The 26,132-nt window shown below is 54.5% G+C and overlaps 2 protein-coding genes across 6 annotated transcripts in view; both read left to right on the top strand.

Moving 5' to 3' along the window:
* Window positions 1–4,960: 4,960 nt before the first annotated feature.
* Window positions 4,961–13,082, top strand: LOC134420975 (motor neuron and pancreas homeobox protein 1-like). Its single transcript, XM_063161364.1, has 3 exons — window positions 4,961–5,396; window positions 12,110–12,270; window positions 12,774–13,082. Exons 1-3 carry the CDS (start codon window positions 4,961–4,963, stop codon window positions 13,080–13,082), a joined length of 906 nt encoding a protein of 301 aa, XP_063017434.1.
* Window positions 13,083–17,698: 4,616 nt separating this feature from the next.
* CFAP65 (cilia and flagella associated protein 65) overlaps window positions 17,699–26,132 on the top strand; it is a 31,195-nt gene continuing 22,761 nt past the window's right edge. For 3 of the 5 annotated variants that reach the window (XM_063161915.1, XM_063161914.1, XM_063161913.1), the window contains exons 1-5: window positions 21,555–21,960; window positions 22,616–22,746; window positions 23,857–24,079; window positions 24,397–24,662; window positions 25,903–26,103. In XM_063161915.1, the coding sequence (XP_063017985.1) occupies window positions 21,807–21,960; window positions 22,616–22,746; window positions 23,857–24,079; window positions 24,397–24,662; window positions 25,903–26,103 (975 nt within the window). In that variant the 5' untranslated portion in view covers window positions 21,555–21,806. Of the gene's footprint in view, window positions 17,847–18,138; window positions 18,294–18,972; window positions 19,076–20,510; window positions 20,678–21,554; window positions 21,961–22,615; window positions 22,747–23,856; window positions 24,080–24,396; window positions 24,663–25,902; window positions 26,104–26,132 lie in introns of those variants that run through there. The other 2 variants (XM_063161916.1, XM_063161912.1) reach the window with 2 other exon arrangements.

Here is a 26,132-nt window from a genome sequence, read left to right as displayed (position 1 = left end):
CCTGGCTCTGTGCTGGGGCAGGCACCCTCCCTGCCCTGCCAGCCTCCCTGTGCTGGTTTGCTATTCCCTGCTCCACAGTGGGAGCTGTTAACAGTTTTTCTGCTCAGCCTTGCCCTGTCCCATCCGAGATGAGGCTGCTTATTTGAGGAATTGCTTGGCTAAACAAACAGCTGCCCAGAGATCCCTGCAGGAGGCCTGTCTGGGAGGGACGGGGCCGTGTTTGCTTTCCCTGTTAACCCTTCCCTGGGGGCTGGTACCTGTGGAGGGAGGGTGGGTGCTGGGTACGGCGGCAGGGGCATGGAAGCACGGGGATTTCTGCATTCCAGGACAGAGCCCCACCTGTTGGACTGAGCAGCTGATGTGCAGGAGGCAGAAACCCTCAGGAGCCTGTGGCTGGCCTGGAAGTCTCTGAGGTGGGTAGGATTAGGCCAACCCGCATGAGAGGGGATCCAGGCAGGGACAGAGCATGGCAGGGACTGAGCAAGGACCCTGGAAGCAGGCAGGGAGGTGCCTTCACTGACTTGTCCTCTGTCACCATCAGAGCAGGGGGAGTCCCCTAAAGTCAGATGAGAAGCCCTGTGAGAATGCCCTGAGAGCATTTCTGCCCTGCTCCCATGGCAGTGGTGTGGGTGACCCAGGCAGTGTTTCTGCAGAGGGGACAGCCCCCACGCAAGCTGGGACCTCGGAGCTGCCCGTGCCAGATCTGACACAAGGTACACTCAGCTCCCACCACTGCTGGGCTGATTAAGACCGATTATCTGGTTGGTTAATGGCCCCAAGCCACTCACAGGTGACTTAGACTGTTCATTTAGTCACAAATCATGGCTGGGCTGGCAGTTTATTTACCTTCCCCACCAGCCTCCTGTGGCTTCCCAGACTCTGGAGATAGCGGGTGGCCTGGCTGTAAGGGGCAGGGCAAAGGCAACGTCCTGCTGTGGGCAATGGCCAGGGCTCCCACAAAACCTGGGACACCCCAAAAGGGGCTCTTGCACCTAGCAATTCTTACCAGGGGCTCTGCCTGCTCAGGGATGAGGGTAGGGTGCTCCTACAGCCTCTCTTGTGGGGGAAGAGCTAGAAAAACACTTCTGAGCAGGCTTACATCCAGTCTCCAGTATTAGTGGTGACTCCAGGCTGTATTTCTCCACTAGCTGGCTACAGACTTTGGAAAGGCACAAGATGACCTGAGGCACCAGGTCCACAGCAGCAAGATCTCTGCTTTCTCAGAGATGCTTTAACAAGGCTGACACACCGTGGGTTTCTTACTGAGAAGTCATTTCTAAAGGTGGAAAGCTCTTGGGGCTGTGACCTGTGAGTAGCTAATGCTTAGCAAACAGGTACAGCCATCCTGGAGACAGACAGGGAGCTCTTTCAACACCTGAGAGCCTAAATGGCCTGGTTAGAAATCAGGGTTTCTGTCATCTCTCTGGGATGGGCTGAGCCCTGATTCCTGCACAGTCTCTGTGCCAAAGGTAATTTCTATTGACTCAAGACAGGAGGTGACCCAAAGGTGACAGCAGGACCTGGTGCTAAACTGTCCATCTAGGAAAGCCCAAAATGAAAGGCTGGGTGAAAATCAAGACACCCCAGCATGGGTCATGTCATATATTGTGTCTGGGATGAAGACTCAATCCTGGGAAAATGGGAGTCTGGTCCCAGTTGGGAATTTTTTTATCAGGGTATGGATTTTCCTCGGCACCCTTGGCTTTGATCTTGGGGCAGTTGCATTTGCTGAGGGACATTACGTTGCTTCCCAAGGTGATACTGAGGAAGTAGTGGGGCTGTAAAACTGAACTGTGGTCCCAAATATTACCTGTGATCTCCATGGCTTCTTTCTGAGGGCTCAGGTACTGCTGGCAACAAATTGGGGAAGTATGTGCAGTGCTGTTGGTAGTGTTGTGGGACTCTGGAGCTGCTGAAAACTCGTGTACACCAGACCTGGGTGTCTTTGGTGGTTGTGTGGGGGTTTGTCCTTCTAGTTTTATTCCTGGTGCTTGACCTTACATGGATGGGAGTCACAATGGAGTCAATTCACTGCAGGCTATGGACACAGTAGGAGCTCCAGGTGTCTAGCTGTGTACCTTCCCATTAGCAGTAAAAAAGGCTTTGCAGGGTTCATGTGTGCCTGCAGGGGTGCTGCTGTGAGTGCTGCTTTCAGGTCACTCCAGGGGGACTGAGCTCTCAATGTCCAGCTGAGGCACATCCAGAAAATTCCCCCCAGCATACCGAGGCAGATTAAAGAATCCCAGGAAGCTCAGGGCTGTGTGAACACTCCTGGTGATGCCCCTTGCCCAGCGTGGGATGCTGTCATCAGGGTCTGCCCCAGAGAGGTGAGGGAGCCTGGGCAGCATGGAGCTCCTGCAGGTCTGCACTTTCTGGACAGAAACAGTCTAAGTGGTTAAAGTGGAGGTAGCTTTAGGGCACGCTGAACACGAGGTGCATCAGGCAGGGGACAAATGGAGATACTGATGGGGTAGGTTTTAGCACAGAGGAGCTGTGGGGGGACTGGGAGCAAGATGGATGCTGACAGGGAACATATCCCCTCGAACTGCACCTCATCCTGAACTGGGGGGGTTTCCTGGGAGAGCTTCTGTCCATAGGGCCCTGAACCCTCAAACTGGAGATCTCTGGCTGGTATCTTGGGGTCTGCCACCTGTGCCTGATGTTCAGGGTTGCCTTACACCCTCCTGTGCAGGAAGGATGCTGGGCAGAGGTGAGGGGCCAGGCCACAGTCACATTCACTTATTACAATCCTCTGATTTAGTTAGCAACCAGGTGAGCTGTCACTGGAGGATTTGATGGATGGGAAAGAGAGTTCCCTCCTTCCTGAGGCGGGAAATGAAGCTAATCAGACCTCGGACACCTTAATCCAGCTCTGATCTGATTAATGACCCTGAACACTGTGAACTCATCAGCACCCTGGCATCTATCACTGCCTTGCATCCTGCCCCTTCTGCTGTCCACCACCCAGCCCAGCTCTTCTGCACACAACCATGGACACCATCTCCATGGGCTGTGTGCCAGCTGCTCTGGTCCTGGACAACCCTCTTACAAGGTCTCAGGCTCTGCTCCAAATATTGCCACTCATCATCCCTCCATGATTTCTCTAGTTTTCTTTGTTCAGGTATTTCCAAATAAAGAAATAAGCCAGGTTCTACGGCTCTATCAGCAAAGGTTTCTTGCTTGTGCGGTTCAAAGGCTGCAGCCTGGCTGGTTGCACTTGCATCACCCTGGCATCAGTGAATTGGGCACTAGCATGAGCTGCTGATCCTTGAGAAAACCTCCTTGGGTAGTGTAGGGGACTTCCATGAGGACAGTAAGGCTGTGACTAAGAGCTATGACCAGACCCCTCATTCAAGCCCTGCTCCCACTGCCTGAGCTACACACTGGGTACGGTCACAGATGGTCTCAGGGCTCGCCAGGAGTTACCTGGGCTGCCTACCTGCCTGGTAGGGTGATTGAGGCTGATTTCTCTGTTGTGACCCAGTCTCTGCTCCAGGTCTCAAGGCACCTTCCCTGTACAGAGCTAACAAACCATTGCAATCCTTGAAGTCAGTCCTGAGGGCTCAGGCGAGGAAGTGATGGCTCCCCCTTCCCATGCAGGCCATTGACCTGCAGTGGAACACTTGTCCTACCTTCACTGTGCTCTCTGTTCCCTGGATATCTCTTGTAGTTTCCCCCGGTGCTCAGGAGTCAGTCTGCTCTGCTCCTCCCCAAATCTTGTCCTGTCTGTGCCTGCTGCTTGGCTGTGCTGGCACTTCCCATGGCAGGAGGGAGAAGGTGCTTGGTGTCCTTTTGCTTGTGGGGACATTGGCTTGTGTGCTGGCAAAGCAGAGGGGGATGGAGTGGGGGATTTTCTTTAGCCATTATTACATTTAGGCAGGACAATAGCAGCTGCCTTACTTCCCTTCCTAAGAGCATGACCCATCACAGAGCACAAAAAAAATCAGAGGCTTGTGTCACTGTGTCAGAAGGACAGAAAAAAGTGGGAACTAGAGACAAACAGGAGTAGACCCTTAATGACAGAGATTCCTAAAAGCACATTCCACACATGCCCTTTGCTTCTCTCTAAAGGCAGAAGATCTGGAGCAGCCCTGCTCCTGCTTACCCACCATTCCCAGACCAGCCAAAGCTTTCCTCTCCATCCTTCCCAGGTGCTGTTCTCCAAGCTGTGTCTTGCCTAGGAAAGGTCAGACCAGGCAAATGAGTAACAATCTGCCTGTGTGCACCTGCTGGGCTGCATCTTGGACAGGCATGGCTGATGGAGGGTGGTGGTCCTTTGTGTGCCCAGCTCGGGTCTGTTGATCTCCCTGGATCACAGCAATGCAAACAGCACAGCCGGGGACAGGTGGTGATCCCAGGGCACAGGATGCCAGTGAGTGAGTGCCCCTCCTGCCCTCCCAGCTCAGCACTCTGCCCGGGGGCTCCACGGTGCCAGGCCAGCACTGGAGCCCAGCAGGGCTTTGCCTACATGTGCTGAAGTCTCTCCGTGTCTCCTCCAGTTGCTGTAACCATAGAGCTGCGTCCCTGCCACGGGGCTCTGGGTCAGGATGATGGGCTCAGCGCCCTGGGTGGGTCCTGGCCGCTGTGGGGACCCCTGGCTGTGGAGGGGCTGGGGAAGGGGCAGAGTGGCCCCGGTCAGTCCCTGGCGTTTGCCCACGGCTGCGGAAGCCGGAGGAGGGCGGCCGGTGGGGAGGGCGGGGGGCCGGAGCGGAGCCAATGGGGAGCTGGGGTAGGTGGAGAGGGGGTTAAAACCCACCCCGGTGCCGTCGGGCGAGCGAGTGCCGGGAGGCGGAGCGGAGAGGAGGGCTGCCCTCGAGGGCAGCCCCGCTGAGCGCGGCGCGGCCCGCGGGTGGATGCCCGCCGCTGCCGGGGCTCGCCCGGGGCTGGCCGGCCGGGCTGTGCCCTGGCAGGGGAGCGGCGCGGCGCCGGAGGGCTCGACGGCTCCTCACGGGGCGCGGCCATGCACAAGCCCATGGAGAAGTCCCAAAACTTTCGCATCGAAGCGCTCCTGGCCGAGGAGCCGGCGCGGAGCGCCTCCCCGCCGGGGCTGAGCCCCGGGAGCCCCGCGTCGAGCCCCGGCCCCGCCGGGCGCTCCGACACCCCCTCACCGCGGGCGCCCCCGGCCGCCGCGCCCCTCGCCCCGGCCGGCTTCGTGCCCAAGCCCGGCTTGCTGCACCTCTCCGGCCCCGGGCTCGGCGCCCTGCCCGCCCTGTACCCCCCCGCCGTGTACCCGCTCCCGACCCTGGGGGGCCAGCACCCCGCGTTCGCCTACACCGGCATCCCGCACCTGCCGCCGCCCGGCGCCGAGCACCTGAAGGCGGCCGTGGCCGGCTCCTTCCCGCTGGAGCACTGGATCCGAGCCGGGATGCTGGTGCCGAGCCTCTCCGACTTCAACGGTGAGTGAGTGACCGGGCACCGACCCTCCCGTCGGGCGGAACGCGGCTCTGGGCCCTTCCGCCCCGGCGGCGTCCGCCGGCACATCAGGTGCGGCTCCGTCCGCCAGCCCGGGACCGAGCGTTCCCGACCCCACCCCTTCGAGGCCCTCCGGTGGTCCGGGTCGGGAGCCCGCAGGGACCCTGAGCCCTCCGGCTGACCCCGATGCGCGGCTCGCTCTGTGTCCCGGCAGGGCAGGGGTGGGGAGGTGGAGTGTCCCGCTGCTGGAGACCTCCGAGGGCTGCGAGGCCCTGGCGAACAGATCGAAGGGCAAAGTCTCGCCGTACGCGGGCCCGGTGTTCCGGCAGAGCCCCGAGGAACGCTGCCCGCGCCGCCGGCGGCGCAGCCGGACCGCGCCTACGCGGGCTCCGCGGGGCGGGAAGGAAACGAAATGAGAGAAACGGCGGCAAAAATCTGCACCGGGAAACGAATAAATCCCTCCCGGTGTGTCTGGGAACGAACCCGCCCCAGTCCCGCTGCATGCGCGGCCGGATCGGGCTCCGTGCAGGGCCGGCGCTCCGGGTCCCGCTCGCCTCGTGGGATGAGCGGCCAGTGGAACCGGGCGGCCCGACAGCGTGCTCGGCTCCATCCCTGCCCCAGTCCCTCCTGGTGGGCACCACCAGGGCTCGGGCAGGCACCGGACCCCGCACTGCTGCCGTGGGTCCTGCAGGGCACGGAAGGAACAAGAGCTGACTTCAGGCGCTGCTCCCGTTGGGGTCTGGCAGGTCTGGCACTCCTGACGAGTGTGACCTGTGATCCTGCTCTGTGCTGGTCAGTGAAAAGATGGGCATTAAACCGAGCGTGACTGGTTAATACAGCCCCATCAGAATATCCAGATTTGTTAGCTGAATGTAAAAAAAAATAAATTCCTAAAAATCTGGAAGCCCATTTGCAAAATAATAATAATTTTTAAAGGCTGGATAAATAATAGTGCAAAAATGTACAGAGAATTACTTGGGAAAAAACATATATTACTCCTACCTCAAACTATTCCTGGTCGGGTTAAAGGGAAACACGCTGTTTTTTCCCCACGCTGTCTCCCTTTATCTGGCTTTCCCTAGACTTTAGGAATGCTCCATCTGTGAATCTAGAGTTGTAGAATAAGCCTTCAGTGCTAGGGTTATGTATGCTCTTCAAAGATGTCACTAAGACAAAAAAAAAATCCTGATTAGTTGAAGTCTTTATTATTTATTGCATCTTCCTGCATCTCTGCAGAGGCCATGCTATCTTTGAAGGGTCTGGGTCTGTTGGTGAATCTCAGCATCCTGGTAGCTTCATACAGGGCTGTGTTTCACTGCAGTGGGAATGCTACACAGCATCTGATCTGTAGCCCTGAGTGCAGCTTCTGGCTGGAATAACATAGAGATATTTGTACATCAGCACCATTCCTTTCAAAAGCAGCATGTGATCTTCAGCTGGTTGTATCCAAAACCTCACCAAAATCCCAAATTATTGGCATGAGAACAACTTGTGAAGGGAGCTCTGCAGAATGTGCTGGACCAGAATGTCAAAGGGTCTTGTGGGAAACACTGGGCAGGGCTCCTATGGAAGTTCAGAGGGAAGAAAAGCAGTTTCTGGCCCAAGTGTTACTTACTTGGGTTCTGGAGATCCCAAAGCAGGGTAGACACGTTGAAGTGTAACAAGGATGCAGGAAAAGCTGCCAAAACTGTAAATTTTTAAATCAGGATGACCACTGCCTCATTCCATGTCCTTACTAAAGTGTTTGTTCCCAATTCCAGGGAGCCCTTTGCAGTGGGGATTCTTTCTCTCCATAGTGTCTTGTCAGGTACTTCAGCAATTCTTCTGCTTATCCATATTCACATCCTTATTTCTGTCCATTGGTAACCTTAGGGTTGTTAAGGGTGTCTTCAGCCCTTGTCCCTGTGGGCTCACTGAAGCTCTGAAATCAGGTCATTTGCAGCATGCCTTCTCCTTGTACCAACAGCTGCAGGCTCCAGCTGCAGGCTGTGCCTGTGCCTGGGCTCAGATTGCCCTGGTGTGGTGGCAATGCTTGGGGACAGGGACAGGGACAGCAAAGGGCACCAGCCTAGGATCTGCTGCCTCCACAGCCCTTCCTCACCTCTCTGAGGAGTTGGGTGGGCTGGGCAGGAGCCTTCCTTCCATTGTTGGCACAGGGCTCCTGGGCTGCCTCTAGTTTGTGGGAGCCCCTGTCCCACCACCCAGCCTAGACAGACAGATGGACGGACCTGCCTGGCTGAAGTTTCCAGAGTGACCAACTACAAGTGTCAAGGCTGCTGGTGCCTGTCAAGTTTAACTCTCCCAGGAGCAGTGGGCAGGTGCTGTAAGAGATGAATCTGAAAGCATTCTAGGACATATTATGGATCATTCCAGGGGGTGATCGCCCTTGGGATTTATTCAAAGGGAATTCCAGGAGTAAATTCTGGAGTAAATTCCGTCTTTGGGTGCATGTGTAGCAGTGTTTTGCAGGTGTGGTCTGGTTTAACCTCCTAGAGACAGTCAGGAAGGGGGAAGCAGCAAGACAGCCCATGAACTGTAAGCTCTGTGGGTATTCATTGCACACATTCCCCCTGCTATCACCTGTGTGTGGGGCTGCCAGGGAGGCTGTCTGGGATGGTTGGCACCCCCAGGGCCTGGCCTGGGTGCTGGGCCCACTGAGAGGCAGGGTGAGTGCCTCTCCCTCCCTGGCTGTGTGTGCAGAGCCGCACGCGGTGCTGCTGCCTCTGCTGCAATGCGCACTCTGCAAGGCCTGGCTGCAGGAGCAGGCGTGCCCTTGCTGCAGGAAACAGGGATGCCAGGCCTATTAGTTTTTCTGTGAGCTGTGATTTATTTGCCTTGTTTGTCAGTGTGGAAATGTGGTGCAGCGGTGGGAGCCAGTGCAGGGACCCGCTGCAGCTGAGAGCTGTGGAAATGGGGAGCAGTGACAGACAGCTGTGGGCTCTCAGGAGGAGCAAAGGATCCTCTCCGAGGGACCCAGTGCTTAGATGGCTTTGCTGGCACACCACTTCCTTGCATCACCAACAACTTGATGGCCTGGAGCCCAGATCAGAACCTGCCCATGATGGCAGAGAGCTTGCTGATGGGCTGTGCTGGGACAGGAGAGCAGGCAGGATAAGTTTTATCAAACTTGTTCAAAAAGCAATATCTTCGAAGGCTCACCAGGTGTACAGTGGTCTGGTTGGAAATACAGGCTGGGAAATTGCATGCAGCAATTGAGGTTTAATGGTGGAGCAAGCAAGGGGCTTGCAGAGGTAGCAAGTGCCCTTACACATGCTGCCCCACTGATAATGGCCAGGGCTCCTGGCAGGTCAGAAAAAGCCCGTGATGCTGACCCTGATGCTGAGACTACCTCCCTCCCTTGCAGCTCTGACATCCAGAGAAACATCTAAAGCAGTCAGGGTGTTAATTTCCTCTCCTTTATCTGCCAGACCACAAAGTGAAGTGAACTATAGTTAAACAAACCAAATTAAAAACAAGTGAGTTAATATCAACCTAGGATTACCCCTGTTATCAAGTAGGCGGAACTGTATCAAATAAACCAACAATTCTTTATAAGCTTTATCTAATTATCCAGGAGGCAGCTGCCTTGCAGAGCTCCTGGCCTCAGACTCAGAGGGCATTCCTGGCCCCAGGCCAAGCAGTTTATTTACTGATACTGCAGCCAGATGCCAGGCACCCTTCAGGGGGTCCAAGCCTTGCCAGGCTGAAGGGATTGTGAGACAAGCTCTGATCCTGGATGGAGATGGCTGAGCAGAAAATAAATCCTTTGGCAAGCAAAGGTGTGACACTGGGGCAGTCCCTGGTCTTCTGGTAGGAGCTGCGTAAGATGGAGAGCTTTCCCATTTTGTGAGATGCTGATGGTGATGGGGATGGGTTCATAGCTTGGTGAGTGGAGAAGGTAAGCCATGGGAGGCATGCTTGCTGTGCACCCCTTGGGAGGATTCTTTGTTCATGTGGCAGCCTGCCACAGGGCAGGGAGGGATGGGTCTCAGCAGAGCGTGCTGGCAGTCTCAGCTTCTACCTCCTTCCTTGTTTCTTTTCCCAGTGAGAATCTGCCATCCTCTTCTGCCATACTCTCTCCACACAAAAGAGCTAGAGCCCTTTGGGAAAGGTAACAGCAGAGCTGATGCCACAGATGTTGATCATTCATGTCCATGAAAACCTGCTGCTGTGGGTGGCTGAAGGTCAGCTGTATTGCCTTGGGCTTTCTCAACGTGGTGTGGAGGCCAAACCTTGAACAAGTGACAGTGGGGAGCAGTGGGGATGGATAATTGTAGCTGCTGGAGGGTGTGTTGTCAGAGGAGGTCACAGATGAGGTGGCCAGCCACACTCTGTGGGCTGGGCACTGAACTGGTGCTGGGTCAAACTGTGTAACAGCACCACAGAGGGATTTGAGGATTGTTTGTTGGGGTTTTTTTGGTCATCATTGGGGCAGGAGGCAGAGTGAGTTTCCAAGGAAGTCAGGCTCTGTACAATATTTGTAATGGGCACACTGCCCTGAAACTGAATTGAACACTGAGAAGGAGAAATCAGGGCTGGCAGCAGGGCCATGCTCCAGAAATCAGTCCCCTGGATTGGTAGTTCTTTGGGTTATATCCTGTTTGGGTTTATTTGACTTTTGGACAAACTTTCTGTTCTTCTTTTCCCTGCTAGACCAAGTAGTCCTCAGCAGCTCACCTGGGGAAAAGTGAGTCTCTTGAGATGGTGTTGTCAAAGCAGGCTGCCTTCCAGGCTCCTCTGAAGCTGGACAGATCAAACTTGCATTGCTTTTAGGATTGAGATTCTTCTGTGAGGCACTTCTATGCCTCTACTCTTCCTGCATCTGGTTTTAGTCTGGTCACATATGACCTTGATAGAGGAGGCACAGAGGAGCCTTTCAGGTTGTTCTGAAGGATTTCTGTGCTCTCTGGAGCCAGGACACAATGGCCTAGGAGTTGAGCCCTGGGCTCTCTGTTTTGGAGTGGGGAATTCAGACTGGGAATATGATATCTCTTCACTCCTGGACCCTCCAGGTCCAGAAAGCTCAGAACTCCTGGATTTTTGGATGCTGAGAGGGCACAACCTCTTCCCTTCTCTTTCCCCAAAACATTCTCTAGAGACCATGCTCAGAAAGAGGAATTGATCAGAGGGGCCCTTCCCTGACCTGGTGCAGCCAAACTGCACAGGGCAGCCTCGTTGCAGGGAGGGATTCTGGGGCTCCAGATGCTCCAGCCACCCTCCTGTCTCTGTCAGCAAAGGAGGCTCACTGGGACCCAGAGTCCTTGGGCTGCTGGACACTGCCTGGGGCTGCTTTGTGATGTACCCCCACCGACAGAATGAATTTCCCCTCCAGTTGTCTCTGATGCATCTCTGGGCTTTCCCTCCCTGAGGAGCTGCAAACGGTGTTAGCTTGGGCTGCCCCATCCCTGCAGATGCTCGTTCCCATAATACCTCCTTTTCTTAGCCAGAGGAAGCTTTTGCAGACTTGTTTGGTCCCATGTTTCCATGGGGGATTTGTACAGCCCGAGCATCCACAGCCAGTCAGAGCCCAGATGGCTGTTGAACTCTGCAGAGCTGAGACATCTCTCATCTCTGTTTTGTACTGGAAATCTTTTGAACCTCTCATTCAGTTTTAGCCTTGAATATGTTTCCTATGCAAAACAATGCATTGTGTATCAGAATCATTGGCACAGTGTGCCTCTGTTTGGTCAGTCCCTTGTTTAACTGGCCAGTGGCTGCAAGGTGGGTCCCATAGACTGTCTCTCCTGGCACTGAGGGGCTACAGGCAGAAGAAGGGGCTGTGTCTGTCCTGCTCCCAGGAGGCATTTGCACCGCCCTAGCCCAGCCTGTGTTCTATCTGCTTGACCCAGAATCCGGGTACTTGGGATCAAACCTGTGTTGTGATCACTTAATAGCTCTTTCATAAATTCCTGCCCCATGCGTCATCGCTGTGTTTGTGAAGGGCTCGGGGGACACCTCGGGAGATGGGCAGGTTGGGATCAAAGCTGGAATCTGGGGGAGATAACATGAATGGTGCCCCATGTCCAGCAGAGTGGGTGAGTTGGAGTGGCCCTTGCCAAGCACTGCACACTTTTGGGGCCAGGATGCTCCAGGATCTTGTTGCCCTAGATGTGGCAGCAGGGATGTGTCAAGGTCCTTTTGCATTAGTGCCCACCACCACCTCCTGCCATTCTCCCCCACGCCCCTCCCTGCTGCTCCAGCCCTTCATTCCCAGCTGCAAACCCCTGGGATTGCCGCCGTGGTGCTGGGAGAAGCAGTAAAAGCTGAACCCCAGGGGGACAATAAAGGCAGTGGAGAGGAGATAAGCGAGGATCAAACAGAGAGCGGCAGCCACCCCGTGCTGGACTCTCAAAGGTGCCTTTGTTCTGCTGCCTCCTGGTTCAGCGCCGCTCTGCCTTCAAGGGCTGCAGGCGAGATAGCGGCGCTCAGGGCAGCCCCAGCACAGCCCCTGGCCGTTGAGCTGCCACCTGTGCGGCCCAGCAATAAAAAAAGAGAATTAATTCCAGTCTCAGCACTGATCCCAGTTGTACACCGAGGCCTGATAACGTATCTCACTGGTTCCTATCAGGCAATAAAGCCATTATTGGGGTGGGAGATGATGGAGACATTCACCTTCCTCCTCATCCTGGGTTTGCTGAGGGTTTGTCCCCCTACCAGTGTGCTGTCCCCTGACCCCCACCCGCTGTCTGCTCTACAGCTGCCCCGCAGTCTGGTTTGATGGGGAAGTGCCGTCGGCCCCGCACAGCATTCACCAGCCAGCAGCTCCTGGAGCTGGAGAACCAGTTCAAGCTCAACAAGTACCTGTCCAGACCCAAGCGTTTTGAGGTGGCCACGTCGCTGATGCTCACTGAGACACAGGTACTTTGCCCTGGGGGGATGGAGCATAGCACCATGGAGCTGCCATGGGGGCAAGGCAGGGTCATGGGCAGTGCTAATGGCATCAGTTCCACACCCCACTGCTCCCATCAGTGCCCCTTCAGAGCATCTCTTGCAGACACCTGCCTGGTGGGCTCCAGGTGAAGGGCATCCCAGATATACTGCTCCTCTTTTCACCTGGCACCCCCAACTTGGATTTCAGAGCCTTCCCATCCTTCAGCATGCTGTGGGAGGGATCTTTTTGTGGGGCTAATATGAAAATGTCTCTGTGCATATCCTTGGCTGGATGGGAGGAAAGGCAGCAGCCCCCATTATTCCTATCCCTGTGACAACCTCATCCTCTTTGTACATACCTGTAGCACCACCATGGGATGCCCCACAATGAAGAGGTTTTGGGGGAACCCTCCCTGCAGGGAAGGTGAGGGGGTGAGTGGGGACAGGATGCAGCAGGGTACATCCTCTCCCCTGGGGCTTTCCCTTGGCAGGTGAAGATCTGGTTCCAGAACCGCCGCATGAAGTGGAAGCGGAGCCGCAAGGCCAAGGAGCAGGGGGCTCAGGTGGAGCCTGAGAAGCAACGAGGGCTCAGCAAAACCTGTGAGAAGCTGCTGCCCGGCGAACCCCAGGGACAAGCTGCCAAAAGCCCCGAGTTCATGGGGCACAGCCCTGACTCGGGCTTCCTGCACTGCAGCGCCGCCGAGCTGAGCTATGGCCAGGACTCATCTTGCTCGGGGGGCGAGGAAGAGGAGGAGGACGAGATGGGCGCCACAGAGAGGAAGATTGGCTCTGTGTTGTGAAAGGCGAATGGAGCCAGCTGGGGAGAGGGGCCAGGCTGTGTTGTGGGGGTTCTCTTTGCTGGCAGACACAGACTGTGCCTGGAAGGAGCAGGGGGCCGCAGGGCACCTGCCACCCTTTAACTTATGTGTGTTTGGATCCTATTTAACTTGTAATTATTCCTCTGTGTGTATCTGGAGGAGTCCCCAGATCCCTCCCCTATAAAGCTGTTATCTGGATGCCTGTGCTTTTCCTTAGGGGACAGCAAAATCCCCTGTCCTGCTACTGTGCTGTCCTACCAAGTCTCTGGGGAAAAGGTGGGGAGAGCAGACCTGGACAGCTGGCAGGCTGCTGGCACAGCTGCAAGAGGGAGACCCAGACCCTTCTTTGACTGCACTGCCACTTCCCTACAGATATGACAACGCCTGGAGCAGCACATGCAGCGTGGTGCCAGCTTGTCCTTCCCCTTGGTGGCATGAAGAGCTGGCAAGGATGCCCAGGTTGCATGCCAGCCTGCCTTGCCTCCTCCTGCACCAGTACATCCCTGGTAGGGTCTGTGCTTTGCAGGGAAAACTGTCCTGGGAAGCAAAGCTGATGCTGTTTTTCATGCTGCAATTGGCCTGCTTGCATTGGTGTGGCATTGTCCCAAATAAACGTGGGGAAAGGGAGGCAGGAAAGTGCTCAGGCTGTGAAGGCTCAGTGCTGTGGTGAGCTCCCCTTGCCCCATGGTGATGCTTAACCTCTCTAGGTTCTTCTCTGGGCTTGTTTCATTGAGCTCTTGGGATGTTGCTCACTCTGACTGGGCTGAAATCAACCCTTGGCAGCAGGATGGTGACTGACACCCTGTTCCACTTCCCTGGCAACACTGGGGTTGAGCACTGACTCCCTGTAAGTCAGCAGGCTGCCCGTGTCCTCACAGGATGCTGGAGGGTCCTGGAAGATCTCCCGTGCTTCCTGTGCCTTTCTGGCTCTCCCCTTGGGGAGCTGAGATGGCCGTGGAGGCAGAGGGGCAGCGCTGCTTCAGCACTGCACTGCGCCGGGAGCGGCAGGGGTGGAGCGGGCTGGGCCGGGCTGGGTGACCCTTCCCAGACAGACCGTGATGTTCCTCTGTCCCACACCCTGCTGTCCTGTCCCCTCCCCGGCTCCGCTGAGCGTGCAGGGAGGGCTGTCTGCCCCGGGACTTGTGCTGGGGTGGGAATCGCTGAAGCACAGCAGCCCCTGTGGAATCCTGGCCGTCTCTGGCAGTCAGTCGGTGACAAAGGGACAGGTAAGCGTCGGTGTCACACATCGCAGGGCTGGGAAAAGCCCGTCGGTGTCTGGGGGCCGCACCCTGGGCAGGGGGACAGAGGGGTGGGCAGGGGAAGCAGGTGACAGGAGAGAGGAGCATGGAGACGGACGGACGGACGGACGGATGGATGACGGTCCTGTGCGGGGGGACAGTGACCCACAGTGGCTGCTGGCAGCTCAGCAGTTTGCCCCGGGCACATGGCATCCTCACTGCCCAGGTTCCCACTCCCCTGGCAGTCCCTCTCAAGACACGCAGGTCTCCAGATCCCTGGAATTGCCCCGTGGGGATCTCTGGTTCTGGGAGGCTGCAGCCCTTGCTCCAAGGGGGGAGGTATGAGCTGGGGCAGCAGCAGGTGCCAGGAGCCTGCCATGGGTGTGTAATGTGGGGCAAGAGAGAAATAAATGTGGTGTAGGGGGAAGAAATACAAGGAAAGGAGGAAGGGAAGGGGAAGCATGAAAGGATGGTACCCAATTCCCTGCCATTGCCGTGTCGAGACAACAGAGGAGGAGAGACCCGTTGCTCCAGGAGAGCTGCGCCAGCTCCCAGCAAAAACACAGGACTGGGCACAGAAATGCTGGCACCTGCCAGCCCGTGGCTGCAGGAGCATCAGGGCCAAAGACATCTATCAATCCCCTGATGTGCAGCCTGGCTCAGCAGGAGACCACAGGGAGTACCACACACTGGAGCAGGGCTGAAAGGGGGGACGGGGATGGTAGAGGCAGAGAGGAAAAGGCAAGAAGGAAAGCAACAGAAGTGCCGGGGAGGAGGAGGGGAGCTGAAGGCATGTCACAGGCTTAAAACATTCACCTTGATGGGCCGTGACAGGTTTAATTTGCAGAGTACAATCGTTAAAGTGATGGATGGGAGGCGTTCATCTCGCGCCTGCTGCACTCAGGCCCACCGTGGCTGCAGGAGGGTTTGTTTTGTTGCTGTTATTTATGAGCTTGTTTCTGGAGGAGCCAGGCACTCATCCAGAGCTAGGGGGACAAAGGAGGGGACACAAGTGATGCTGGAAGAGTTAGAGTGCTGATTTACAGCCGGACTGCTTAGCTGGATGACTCATTTGTAAACACTGACAAATGCCATTAAAGCTGCATCTCCTTCCTGCCTCTGCTGGGCACCCTCCCTCCGCGGTTTGATGCGGCCAGCCCCGCTCTCCACCAGAGCTGCCTGCGCACCCTGGAGGCACTATCTGTCTCTCTCCACCGGAAAAATGAAGGTCCTGTCTCCCTGAGGGTCATGCAGGGCACTGGGAAGATGTAGGACTGTCCCTAGGATGGTGGTGGTGGTGCCCCATGAGAATGACACCTGATGGGCTCACACAGTCGGGGCTCTCCATCCTCTGTGCCTTTGCTGGTCTTGACCCCGTAACTACTTTTGGCAATGATGACAACTTGTTACCTGTGTCACCAACGCTCCAAGGAGCTTAGGGTGACCTGGCCCCATTAAGGTGTCACTCCATCCCTATGAGAGCACCCTCCAGCCTGATGCACCTGTGACCCTTTGCCACCCAGCAATTCCCACACTGTCCCCACTCATCCATCCGATCCATCCACGGACTTCACGGCCCCTCTTTGCTGGCTCAGCACCAGCAAAAATCCTCAACACCCCTCGCCGCACGCTCTCTCCCGCACCCCTGCATCCCTCCCTCCTTCCCCCGCCCTCCTCCATCTCCGTGCCCCTGAACGTCCCATCTGTCCCTGATGTCTGTCTCCTCCCTGCACCCCTGAGAACCCCTCACGGCCTCCTTCCCGGAGGGGTGCGGAGAGCTCGGTGCTCTCCGGACGCCGCCGGGCTCTGCCCGCGCCCCCTCCCTGCCCCGCTCCCGTTCCATCTCCGCCTCCCTGCACGTCCCTCCGCCGCCCCCTGGCGGCCGCCGCTGCCCGCGCGGATTGACCCGAGCCGGCCGCCGTCGTCGCTCCGGGAGCCGCTGCAACCGCGTCCGGTCTCCATGGCAACGCGGGCCGGCCCGCACGGCGCTGAGCGGCCGCCACCGGCACCGGCACCGGCAGCGGCAGCGAGGTGCCCCGGGCTCCCGTGCTCTAGGGAGCCGGGCTGGGATCGAGGGAGCCGGCCGGGCCCGGGGGCGGTGGTGACTCGGGGCTCGGGCTTCTGCTCCGCTCCGGGGGCAGCCGGATCATGCTGGAGATGGCCGTGCCCCAGGGAGCTGGGCGGGCGCTCGCTGTGGGGAGCGGGGTCCCGCCACACTCATCCACACGGGGCTCGGGCGGCCAGGCCAGGCCGCAGGGCACAGCCGTGCTGTACGGTGCTCTGTGGGCCGGTGGTGGGCACGGCTGTGCTGCCCAGCGGCAGGGAGAGCCCCTCCGCAGGGGCTGGGCTGTGACCCACATGGGGACAGCCGTGCGCTCTGGAGAGGGTTGCACCGGGGACACAGCGGGGCTGGGGACACAGCGGGGCTGGGCACACAGCGGGGCTGGGGACACAACGGGGCTGGGGACACAGCGGGGCTGGGGATACAACGGGGCTGGGGACACAGCGGGGCTGGGAACACAACGGGGCTGGGGACACAGCGGGGCTGGGGACAGAGCGGGGCTGGGGACAGAGCGGGGCTGGGGACACAACGGGGCTGGGCACACAGCGGGGCTGGGGACACAACGGGGCTGGGGACACAGCGGGGCTGGGGATACAACGGGGCTGGGGACACAGCGGGGCTGGGGATACAACGGGGCTGGGGACAGAGCGGGGCTGGGAACACAACGGGGCTGGGGACACAGCGGGGCTGGGGACACAACGGGGCTGGGGACACAACGGGGCTGGGGACACAGCGGGGCTGGGAACACAACGGGGCTGGGGACACAGCGGGGCTGGGGATACAACGGGGCTGGGGACACAGCGGCGCTGGGGACACAACGGGGCTGGGGACAGAGCGGGGCTGGGGACAGAGCGGGGGCTGGGGACACAGCGGGGCTGGGGACACGGCGGGGCTGGGGACACAACGGGGCTGGGGACACAGCGGGGCTGGGGACACAACGGGGCTGGGGACACAGCGGGGCTGGGGACACAGCGGGGCTGGGGACACAACGGGGCTGGGGACAGAGCGGGGGCTGGGGACACAGCGGGGGCTGGGGACACAGCGGGGCTGGGACACGGCGGGGCTGGGGACACAGCGGGGGCTGGGGACACAACGGGGCTGGGGACAGAGCGGGGCTGGGGACACAACGGGGCTGGGGACACAGCGGGGGCTGGGAACACATCTGGGCTGGGGACACAGCGGGGCTGGGGACACAGCGGGGCTGGGGACGCAGCGGGGCTGGGACACGGCGGGCGCTGCTCCCGGCAGGGAGGGGGCTCAGCGCCACCAGCAGCCTGAGCAGGGCCGTGGGTCGCTGGGAGTGCCCGGCTTTTGGCAGCAAAGGGTTTGTGGGCGCAGGAGCAGCGCGTGTGAGGACTTTTCCCTCTTGTTTCTCAGATGCTTGCTGAGCTGCATGATGAGCCCCAAAACTCTGACTGTTTTTGGAAGAGTGGCTATGACAGAAAGGTGAGCGAGGAGCAAAGAGTGCTACTGACTTGGGTGGGTTGTCTGGCAGGCTGGGAGAGGAGAAACATGAAAACGCCTTTCATCACACTTTTTAGTATCTGCTCCCTCTGCTGTTTGGGCTGTGGCCAGGGGGTGTCCTCTCTGGAGCCCGGAGCAGGGCTTTTGGAGACTCCTGCAGTTTTGCCGCGGGGTGGCTCCTCTCATCCGCTGCCAGAGTCAGAAACCCTTAGCGTAGAGAAAGGGCTGTTTAAGTGATTTCTCCTCCCTTCCTCCCAAACTGCTACTCCCTAAGGTGTCTCCAAGAGAGGCAAAGAAGAAGAAAGCCATATTCTGGGGCATTGAGGTCCCTGAAACACTCAGTTGGCATGACTGGAAACTTGGAAAAGAGGTGATCAAACACCTGACCTTGAAAAATGTTCACAGGAAAGTCCAGAAGCTGAGTTACAGGTGCGTGGGAAGTTTGTTTGTCCTTTGTACTCCTCACGCTCTCTCTGCATCCTCACTCCTGCTGTATCAGTCACATCTGCACCTTTTCTCAGATTCACCTTCCCTCTCTCCCCTTGAGTGCTGTGCAGGAGACAATGGGTGCACCCTTACGTAGCAGGACAGAAACCTGCTAATTCAGAAACACAGGCCTTGTTCCTGGCAGAAGTCTGTTAAATGAAATGCCTTGTTTTAAATTCTGTTTTGCTGATACTTCTGTCTGTGAGGCATTTCCAGTCTAGTGAGATTTTAATTGTGGATGTATGCCAGCCAGTCACTAGTGTGACCTAAAACCATTGCTCCCGGAGTCCCTCTGCATGCTGAGCCATTCCAGCAGTCCCTGTGACCCTCCCTGCTCTGAAACTCAAATGTGTCTGCCCTATGTGATGTGCTCATACTGCATGTCCTGAAAACATAAAACATTGTTCAAGGAAGGGGTGGGTGCTTCGAGATGGGAATAGGTTTTCAGGACACCGGGGTTCTGTCCCTCTCTACTGTTTTGCTGCCAAAGTACCCCTGGGGTCCAGCATGTAAAGTGCTTTAAAATTGTGGGGTCTGGAGATGTTGGTTATTTATTCTCTTTTCTGCTCACTGAAGCTGCCCACTCTCAGACAAAATCTCTTGTTGTGATTTTGTTGCCTAGAGCTCCTTCCACGCCGTCCTTCCTCACAGTTTTCCCGCAGCCCATCACTCTGAACCCCGGCATGTCTGTGAGCCTGCCTGTGGTTTTCCGGCCCAGTGAAAAGGTAAAGCAGCACCATCACAACTGCCCTCAGTGCTCAGGCTGCACTCTAGGGGACAGCAGTGGGCTTCTGCCTCTCTTGTCCTTTCTGGTTTGTTCTCACTTGAATGAATGAGTCCTTGGGGGAATTCCAGCATAGAAAGGAGTGGGCAGAATGGCCTTCCTGATCTCTCCACATCTTCATTACCTGAGGGAGTCCTAATCCCTGACTTCTCTGCAGAGTTTGCCAGTAGTTATGAGAGGAATCCTCACAAAAAGTGTTATTCCCAGTTTTTCATGTACTACTTCTGCCTTTCAACTCAGTAAGATAAAGTGCTTAAACTGTCCACACCGGTTTGATCCCAAGGAAGCACATTTGGGTGGTTTTAGTGCAGAACCTTGGGCTGAGGGGCTCACTTTCTGCCTTCCCACAGGAGATTCCAAACCCTCTACATTCAAGGGCTACCTGTTTTCTAAGGGCTATGTCAGGGGCCGCCCTTCTTTTGGATGGAGGGTGTTTCTGTAAGCTTTATTTTAAACAGCAATGGTTCTTTTTATCCAGACCCTTTTCTTATTTTTCAGGTTGTTTGTAGTGTCTGTCTTGGCTCTGGGTGTTGATCTCTGGCTCTTGTTGATAGCTGTGTGTCTTTGATGTGTATCTCTGTCCTAGCCATAGAGCATGGTCATTGGACAGATTCCCAGTACCCTGCTCTCTTAGTATCATGATTTTCTGATGACTGTTCAGTGTTCCCTTTATGAAATAAGCTGCTGGCCTTGTTCCATTTTCAGTGAACAGTTTGTCTGCAGCATATCAATCGCTTAAACGGGAGGCTGCCTTTCTTAGAGAGAGCAAGGACTGTGTGTGCTGCAGTGTTCAAGGTCTCTCCTTACCTGTATAAGTGTTACTCAGGAGGGTGACAAATGTGAAGCATATAAAATAGATATGTTTCAATTCCTTCTATCTTGGCTTGTCAGCAGATGTCCTGAGGCTATTTCTACAGAGTGCTGTCAATGCTGCATCTTTAACTTGTGTTACCTGCTTGGATCTCTAGCTGACAAAGCATTTAATCAAAGATTGATACTTCTGTGCTCATGGAGCTCAAAAAAAAGCTGTACATGCTTCAGTTCAGCTGAATTGAAAATAGTGAAAGAAATCCATCTGCCTTGAAACAAACCGGGTGAAACTAATGTGACCTTCAACTGCTCTTCATGGGAGTATTTGTGTGTTCCCTGACAGAGGAGTATGCCTGAGTACCTTTCACACTGCCTGCCCTTTCTGAGTGATTCATATGCTCTCTGTCCTGCACAGAGGCCTCCACTGGTGCCTCTGTTGCCAACATTTTTTTCCCCAGCACTTGCAGACTTGCAGTGGTGAGGGTGACAGGTATTCATGGGTGGAGCTGCAGCACCTGCGAGGTGGAATCCATCTAACTGCTGTCTCCCTTTGCTTTTCTGTGCAGAGGGACTATGAAGACAGTATCCTCTTTGTGAAAGCTGAGGGTGAGTTCTCTGTTAGCCTGCATGCTCTGCTTCCACGCTGCTGTCTGTCCATCCCAGCTGCTGTCCAGTTGCCTGTCTGTGCTACCTACAGTGCTACGGAGGCAGCGCTTCCTATCTGCAATGTTGGGTGAGTGAGAGGTGCCTAAGCAGACACTCCTCATGTTTTCTCAGGTGTTTTGCTACTTTCTTGGACTCTCCAGTGAATGCAGCTCATTTCCAGTGGTTATTAGTTCTGTTGGCTGCCTTAACAACAGGCAACTCTGCCTTCCCTAAGGTGCTGGCAGAAAGGGCAGCAGAATGGTAGTACAGGTCATTGTGGGCACATCTTGGCATCTCACATCTGTTTGTTGCCAGCACATGCTGAGAACCATTCATGCACAGGAACTAGGTGGGGACAAGCACAGAATATCCCAGATTCACTGGAGAGGCCTGGGCTTCCGTTTAACCAAAGGCAACCTGCCCAGCATGAACAGGGAGAGATGAACTACCAGCTGGAAACATTTTAGTCACTTAGGAGCAAGGATGCTCCCAGTTACCAAGGTTTGTCCTATTTTAATGAGGAAGGACTGTACTGTAGAAAGGGATGCAGTGAAGTTCCCAGGCAAAGAGGAGGAGTACTTCCAACCAAGTGATTCCAACCATTTCAAGTGTTTCAGTCTCCACTTGGAGAAATAATTTGCTACCAGTGATAGGCCCAGTATGTTGGAGGATAAGGATGGTAAGCAGCACACAGCTTAGATCAATAAAATAGAAAAAGCTGATGGCATATCATGTTCTTTGCAGAAATCAAACAAGCAAAAGGGGTTCTGGAAAATTGAATAAGGTATTAGGGAAATGGCTCAATCCTCTTTTCTCACCTGAGCATATTACAGAGGAAAAAATAGTCATTTAAATTAAGTAGCTGCAAATTTAGATACAAGAAAAGCAAATATTTATATGTGGAACTGATTTGCTTGCTACCGCCTAATGGTCATTAATAAAGTTCTTAGCTGTAATAACTAAGATTCTTTAAAGTGTGAGCAGAGCAGAGGCTAGAGACAAATTTCTTCACAGCATCACATGTTTGTCCAGCTGCATTTGGGATTCTTCCATTCAGCACTGGTTGCTTCACATCCTAACAATAACCTATTGGGAAAGGCCCATCCTATGCATGATTGCACAGGCAGCAAGTGATCCATTGATCTGCTAAATATATATCTCCATTTCCTAGTGATGTTTTTTGCGTCTTTGACTGGGAGACATCAAGTCCTTTCTTCATGAGTCCTGAGAGTGGCACACTGAAGCCGGGTGCTAAGTGCTTGGTCAAGGTGGTCTTCAAGCCCGAGGTGGCTGGGGTGCATTATGCAACAGCAACGTGCTGGTTTGGAGGTGAAGAGAAACAAAAGAGGACAATCATGCTAAAAGCCCTGGGTGAGTCTTTCTTGCATTAAACACTCAAAGAAATGGGTATCACCCCTAACTCTGGAATAGCATTCCACAGGGATGCATGGAGGGCTCTGCCACATTTGGCTCAACCCAGTGATGAACAAGCAAAGCTCACAGTTTGAAAGTGGCCTGTGGAATTCTCTAGTGTACTTTTGCCAATTTGGAAGTGTTATCTGAAGGGACAGAGGGTCCAATATGCCCTGTGGCATGTTTTGGCCAAAACAGCATTTCTAAGACCTGTTTGAGTTGACACAGGGGAAGAAATTAGAGGAATTCACTGAAAAAAAGCCTCCACAAACTCCTGGCTTTGTCTGCACTCAGTGTCTCCTGTCTGTCCCTGCTAGACAGAGAAGCAGAGGGAAATTTCTAAACCTTTCTGGATGCAAGCTAAAATAAGCAATGATTTCATTAGCAAGTCCATGCCCGAAGTGACTTGTATGGCCACTGACAAACAAAAAAATGTGATTCCAAGTAAATTAGGGCAATAAGGGAGTTTATTTGGTTCAAAACAGGGCCAACTTTGAAGGTAGGTCTAACTTCAGAGTTATCTGAGGTTCTTCAGACCTTGTCAAGTGTTGAATATTCAAGAGTAGAGGTTCCACCTCTCTTTCCTAATCCAGTATACTATTCTCTTTAACAGCCAAATACCCCTGCCTGTGGGTGAGCGTGACAGGAAAGAAGCCTGGAAAGTTTCAAGATGTCCTGTATTTTGGATCAGTTCCAGTGGGGACAACTGTGGAGAAGTCTGTGGAAATCTTCAACGTGTCTGTGGTATGGGGAGAGGGAGATTGACTTCTTGTGAGAAGCTGGCAAGCTGACACATTTCCCTGGGATATGTGGTCTTGTCTATCTCCCTTAAAGCTGCAAAAATAACCTAAATGTGAGTGTAATGAGGCAGAGGTGATGAGCCTTCCCCTACCAGCCATGCCATTCACCCTTACCTCCCAGCTACAGTGCTATTGCAGTTTCCCCCTGCTTCCCTTCTGTGCTTGGTCCACATCACCGTGTCCTTTGCACCCTGCAGCTCTCCTGCCCGCCCTGGACAAGTCCATCAATCCTGTGTGGCACTTGTGTCAGTCTCAAATTGCTGCGTGTGTGTCCCAGGCAACTGATGGATCTTCCGCTGCCCTCCGTGGAATGTAGCCCAGTGAATTGTTCAAAAAGTCAAATGGATTTGAGCACCTTGTTACCTGTGCCAGCTCAGCCCTTCCCAGCCTCTGAAGTGATGGATGTACTCAGAGACTGCTGACATAGATGACAGCAGTGCTGACTCCTCCACAGGCCCTGCAGCTTGGGAGTAGAAAAGACACACTCATTCTTGTACTGTTATTATCCGCACTGCAGGGGTGCGGATAATAACAATACAATGGCATTGCCAGGCAAGCATCAGGACATTTTTTAAAAGGGTCCTGAGTACGGTGTCAGAGCACCAGCTTTGTTTTTTTGGGAAAAGAAGACCCATAAACAAGGTGGAACTGTGGATAGAGGGAAATAAGTTACCTGCCTGCATGTTCCCCTGGTCACAGCAGTCATTTATGCTATTTTGGCCCCTAGGGACACCTTGAGCCATCTTTCCACCTACCAGGAGGGGCACTCCAACCCCAGAGATCACAGGGAGTTTTGCTGCAGCCTGCTGATTTCTGACCATGTTGAGGGAGCTTGAGTTGCTTGAGTTCCTTGAGTTGCTTGAGTTGCCACCCGTTCTCCATCAGAACAAAATGGCAGAGGTTTGGTGCACAGTGGTTCTGTGGCAGCCTTGGTGTTCTTGGTGGTGTTCAGCGCTGTTGAAAACGGCAGTTCTTACCTGATTAGTGTCCTTCATTCAGAGCCATCCTGGCTCATGTTGGCTCCTTTGTTAACCTGTTTCTTTTCTACTTGTAGGTTGATGCACCATGTATAATAGAACGAGCAGAAAACCCTCTGCTTTATGGTTATGTTTTCTCCTGTAATGCGTCCGGTGATGTTGTCCCTGCCAAAGGGAAGCTGCTCTTGTGCATACGGTTTCAGCCCCAAGTAGTAGGAGAGCACAGCACCGACTATTTCACGATCACATCTGCTGGATGCAACTTGAAGACTGTTCTGAAAGTGGTTGGCTCATGTACAGGTACCAAAGCCTTTCCCGTTTCTCCCTGTCAGCTTCTCTGGAGGGAAAAAGTTAGTGCTTGCGGAAGGGCTTGAAGTTATCATAGCCTGAAGTCACAGACTAAACTCCTGCTGGGATCTGGCTGTCCCTGGTGTACCATTTGGGATTTATACTTGCTTGACTGTTTTAAGTGAATGTCCAACTGTTTGCTAGGACCAGTAGGTTTGCTGAAGAGTTTAATCTGTTTGGGAATATCAGTTAAGTGCAGCAGTGTCTTGTGACATGTTGGAAGAAACAGCTATGACAGGTCCAGGATCTTATCTTGCGTGTTGTGCTAGGTCCTTCCGTGTCCCTGCACCAGCATTCTGTGAGCTTTGACTGGATCAATCTTGGAGAAAGTTTGATGCGGACACTGAAAATCAGCAACAGGTCCGATGTCCCGGCCTATTATCAGTTTGATATTGATTGCAAGGGGAGTGTCTTCTCCTTGGATCGCCCCAGCGGAGTCTTGGAGGGCGCAACAACTCTGACACTGAAGGTGACCTTCCGACCTACCCACCCCATAATCTACCACCGCAGAGTCGCGTGCCTCGTCCACCACCAGGTATGGGAGGCAAAGGGTGGTTTCATTGCTGTGGTACTTTAGAGGCATCTTCACTGCCGCCCAAGAGGACTGGCCTGTCTCAGTAGTCTCTGCAAATCTCTTCCCACTGTATTTTCATTGATAGCTATCATAGACTCATCAAGATTGGAAAAGACCTCTAAGATCATTGAGTCCAACCATTAACCCAGCACTGCCAAGTCCACCACTAACCATGTCCCCAAGTGCCACATCTGCATGTCTTTTAAATACCTGCAGGCATGATGATTCAACTACATCCCTGGGCAGCCTGGGGTGACAACCATTTTGGTGAACAAATTTTTCGCATTATCCAATCTAACCACTGCCCCAACTCCACTTGAGGTAATTTCCTCTTGTTCTATCACTTCTTACCTGGGAGAAGAGACCAGCCCTCACATAGCTTCACCCTCCTTTCAGGTAGTTGTAGGGAGCAACAAAATTCCCCCTAAGCCTTTTTTTTTTTCCAGGCTAAACAGCCCCAACTCCCTCTGCCATTCCTCATAAGACTTGTGCTCCAGACCCCTCACCAGCTTCATTGCCCTTCTCTGGACATGCTTCAGCTCCTCATTGTTGTTCTTGTACTGAGGGGTGCAAAACTGAACATAATAGTCAAGACACAGTCTCACAATTGCTGAGTACAGGGGAACATTCACTGCCCTGGTCCTGCTTGCCACACTGTTTTTGATACAAGCCAGGATGCCCTTGACCTTGTTGGCCACCCAGGCACACACTGGCTCATGTTCAGCTGTTGTCAGCCATCACCCACAGGTCCTTTTCTGATGAGCAGCTTTCCAACCACTCTGCTCCAAGCTTGTAATGCTGCCTGGGGTTATTGTGACCCAAGTGCAGGACCTGGACTCTTGTTAAGCAGAATCTCCATGGTGCAGGTTCCTATCAGCAATAGGATGCGGACAGTCAGTAATGCCTGCTTTACATTACAAAGGGCTTATAAGTGCCATGAGGTGCATCCTCTGTGGCTCTTGTCTGTTTAGGTCTCTCTCCTAACTTTAGCTGCATGGCTGTGCACTGATTGCCTTTAATTTTAACTCCAGTTTCAAGAAAGTTATTGTCTGACATTGAGACATAAAGTTAATGGCAGCTGAAAACTGCAGATGCTAAAGCCTTTCCCAGCATGGTTTTGGAAGTGATACTGGTATGGTGAAACTCTCAAAGCAATCACAGGACAGTTTACTTCTTATTATCCTGTCTTGTGTTTTCCCAGGAACCCCAGTATGTGGACTTTTTTGGTACCTGCCATTCAGACACAGCTAAGCCACCCATCCTTCAGAAAAGACACCTCTCCTGGTACCGAACCAACATGGTGAGGGGACTGACCTTCTACCCCCCTGATATCCTGAGTGAAATGCTGAAGAATGAGAAGTTGCAGATGGATGAAAAGGGAGCCCTCATGCTGCCCCCTGAGGTATGAGCTGCCCTCCCTGGAATCTAAGA

The sequence above is a fragment of the Melospiza melodia genome, chromosome 8 (genome assembly GCF_035770615.1).
Source record: "Melospiza melodia melodia isolate bMelMel2 chromosome 8, bMelMel2.pri, whole genome shotgun sequence".
In the NCBI taxonomy this organism is placed as follows: Eukaryota; Metazoa; Chordata; class Aves; order Passeriformes; family Passerellidae; genus Melospiza; species Melospiza melodia.
Note: the sequence above shows the minus strand (reverse complement) of the source record. Positions and strands in the feature narration are given on the sequence as shown.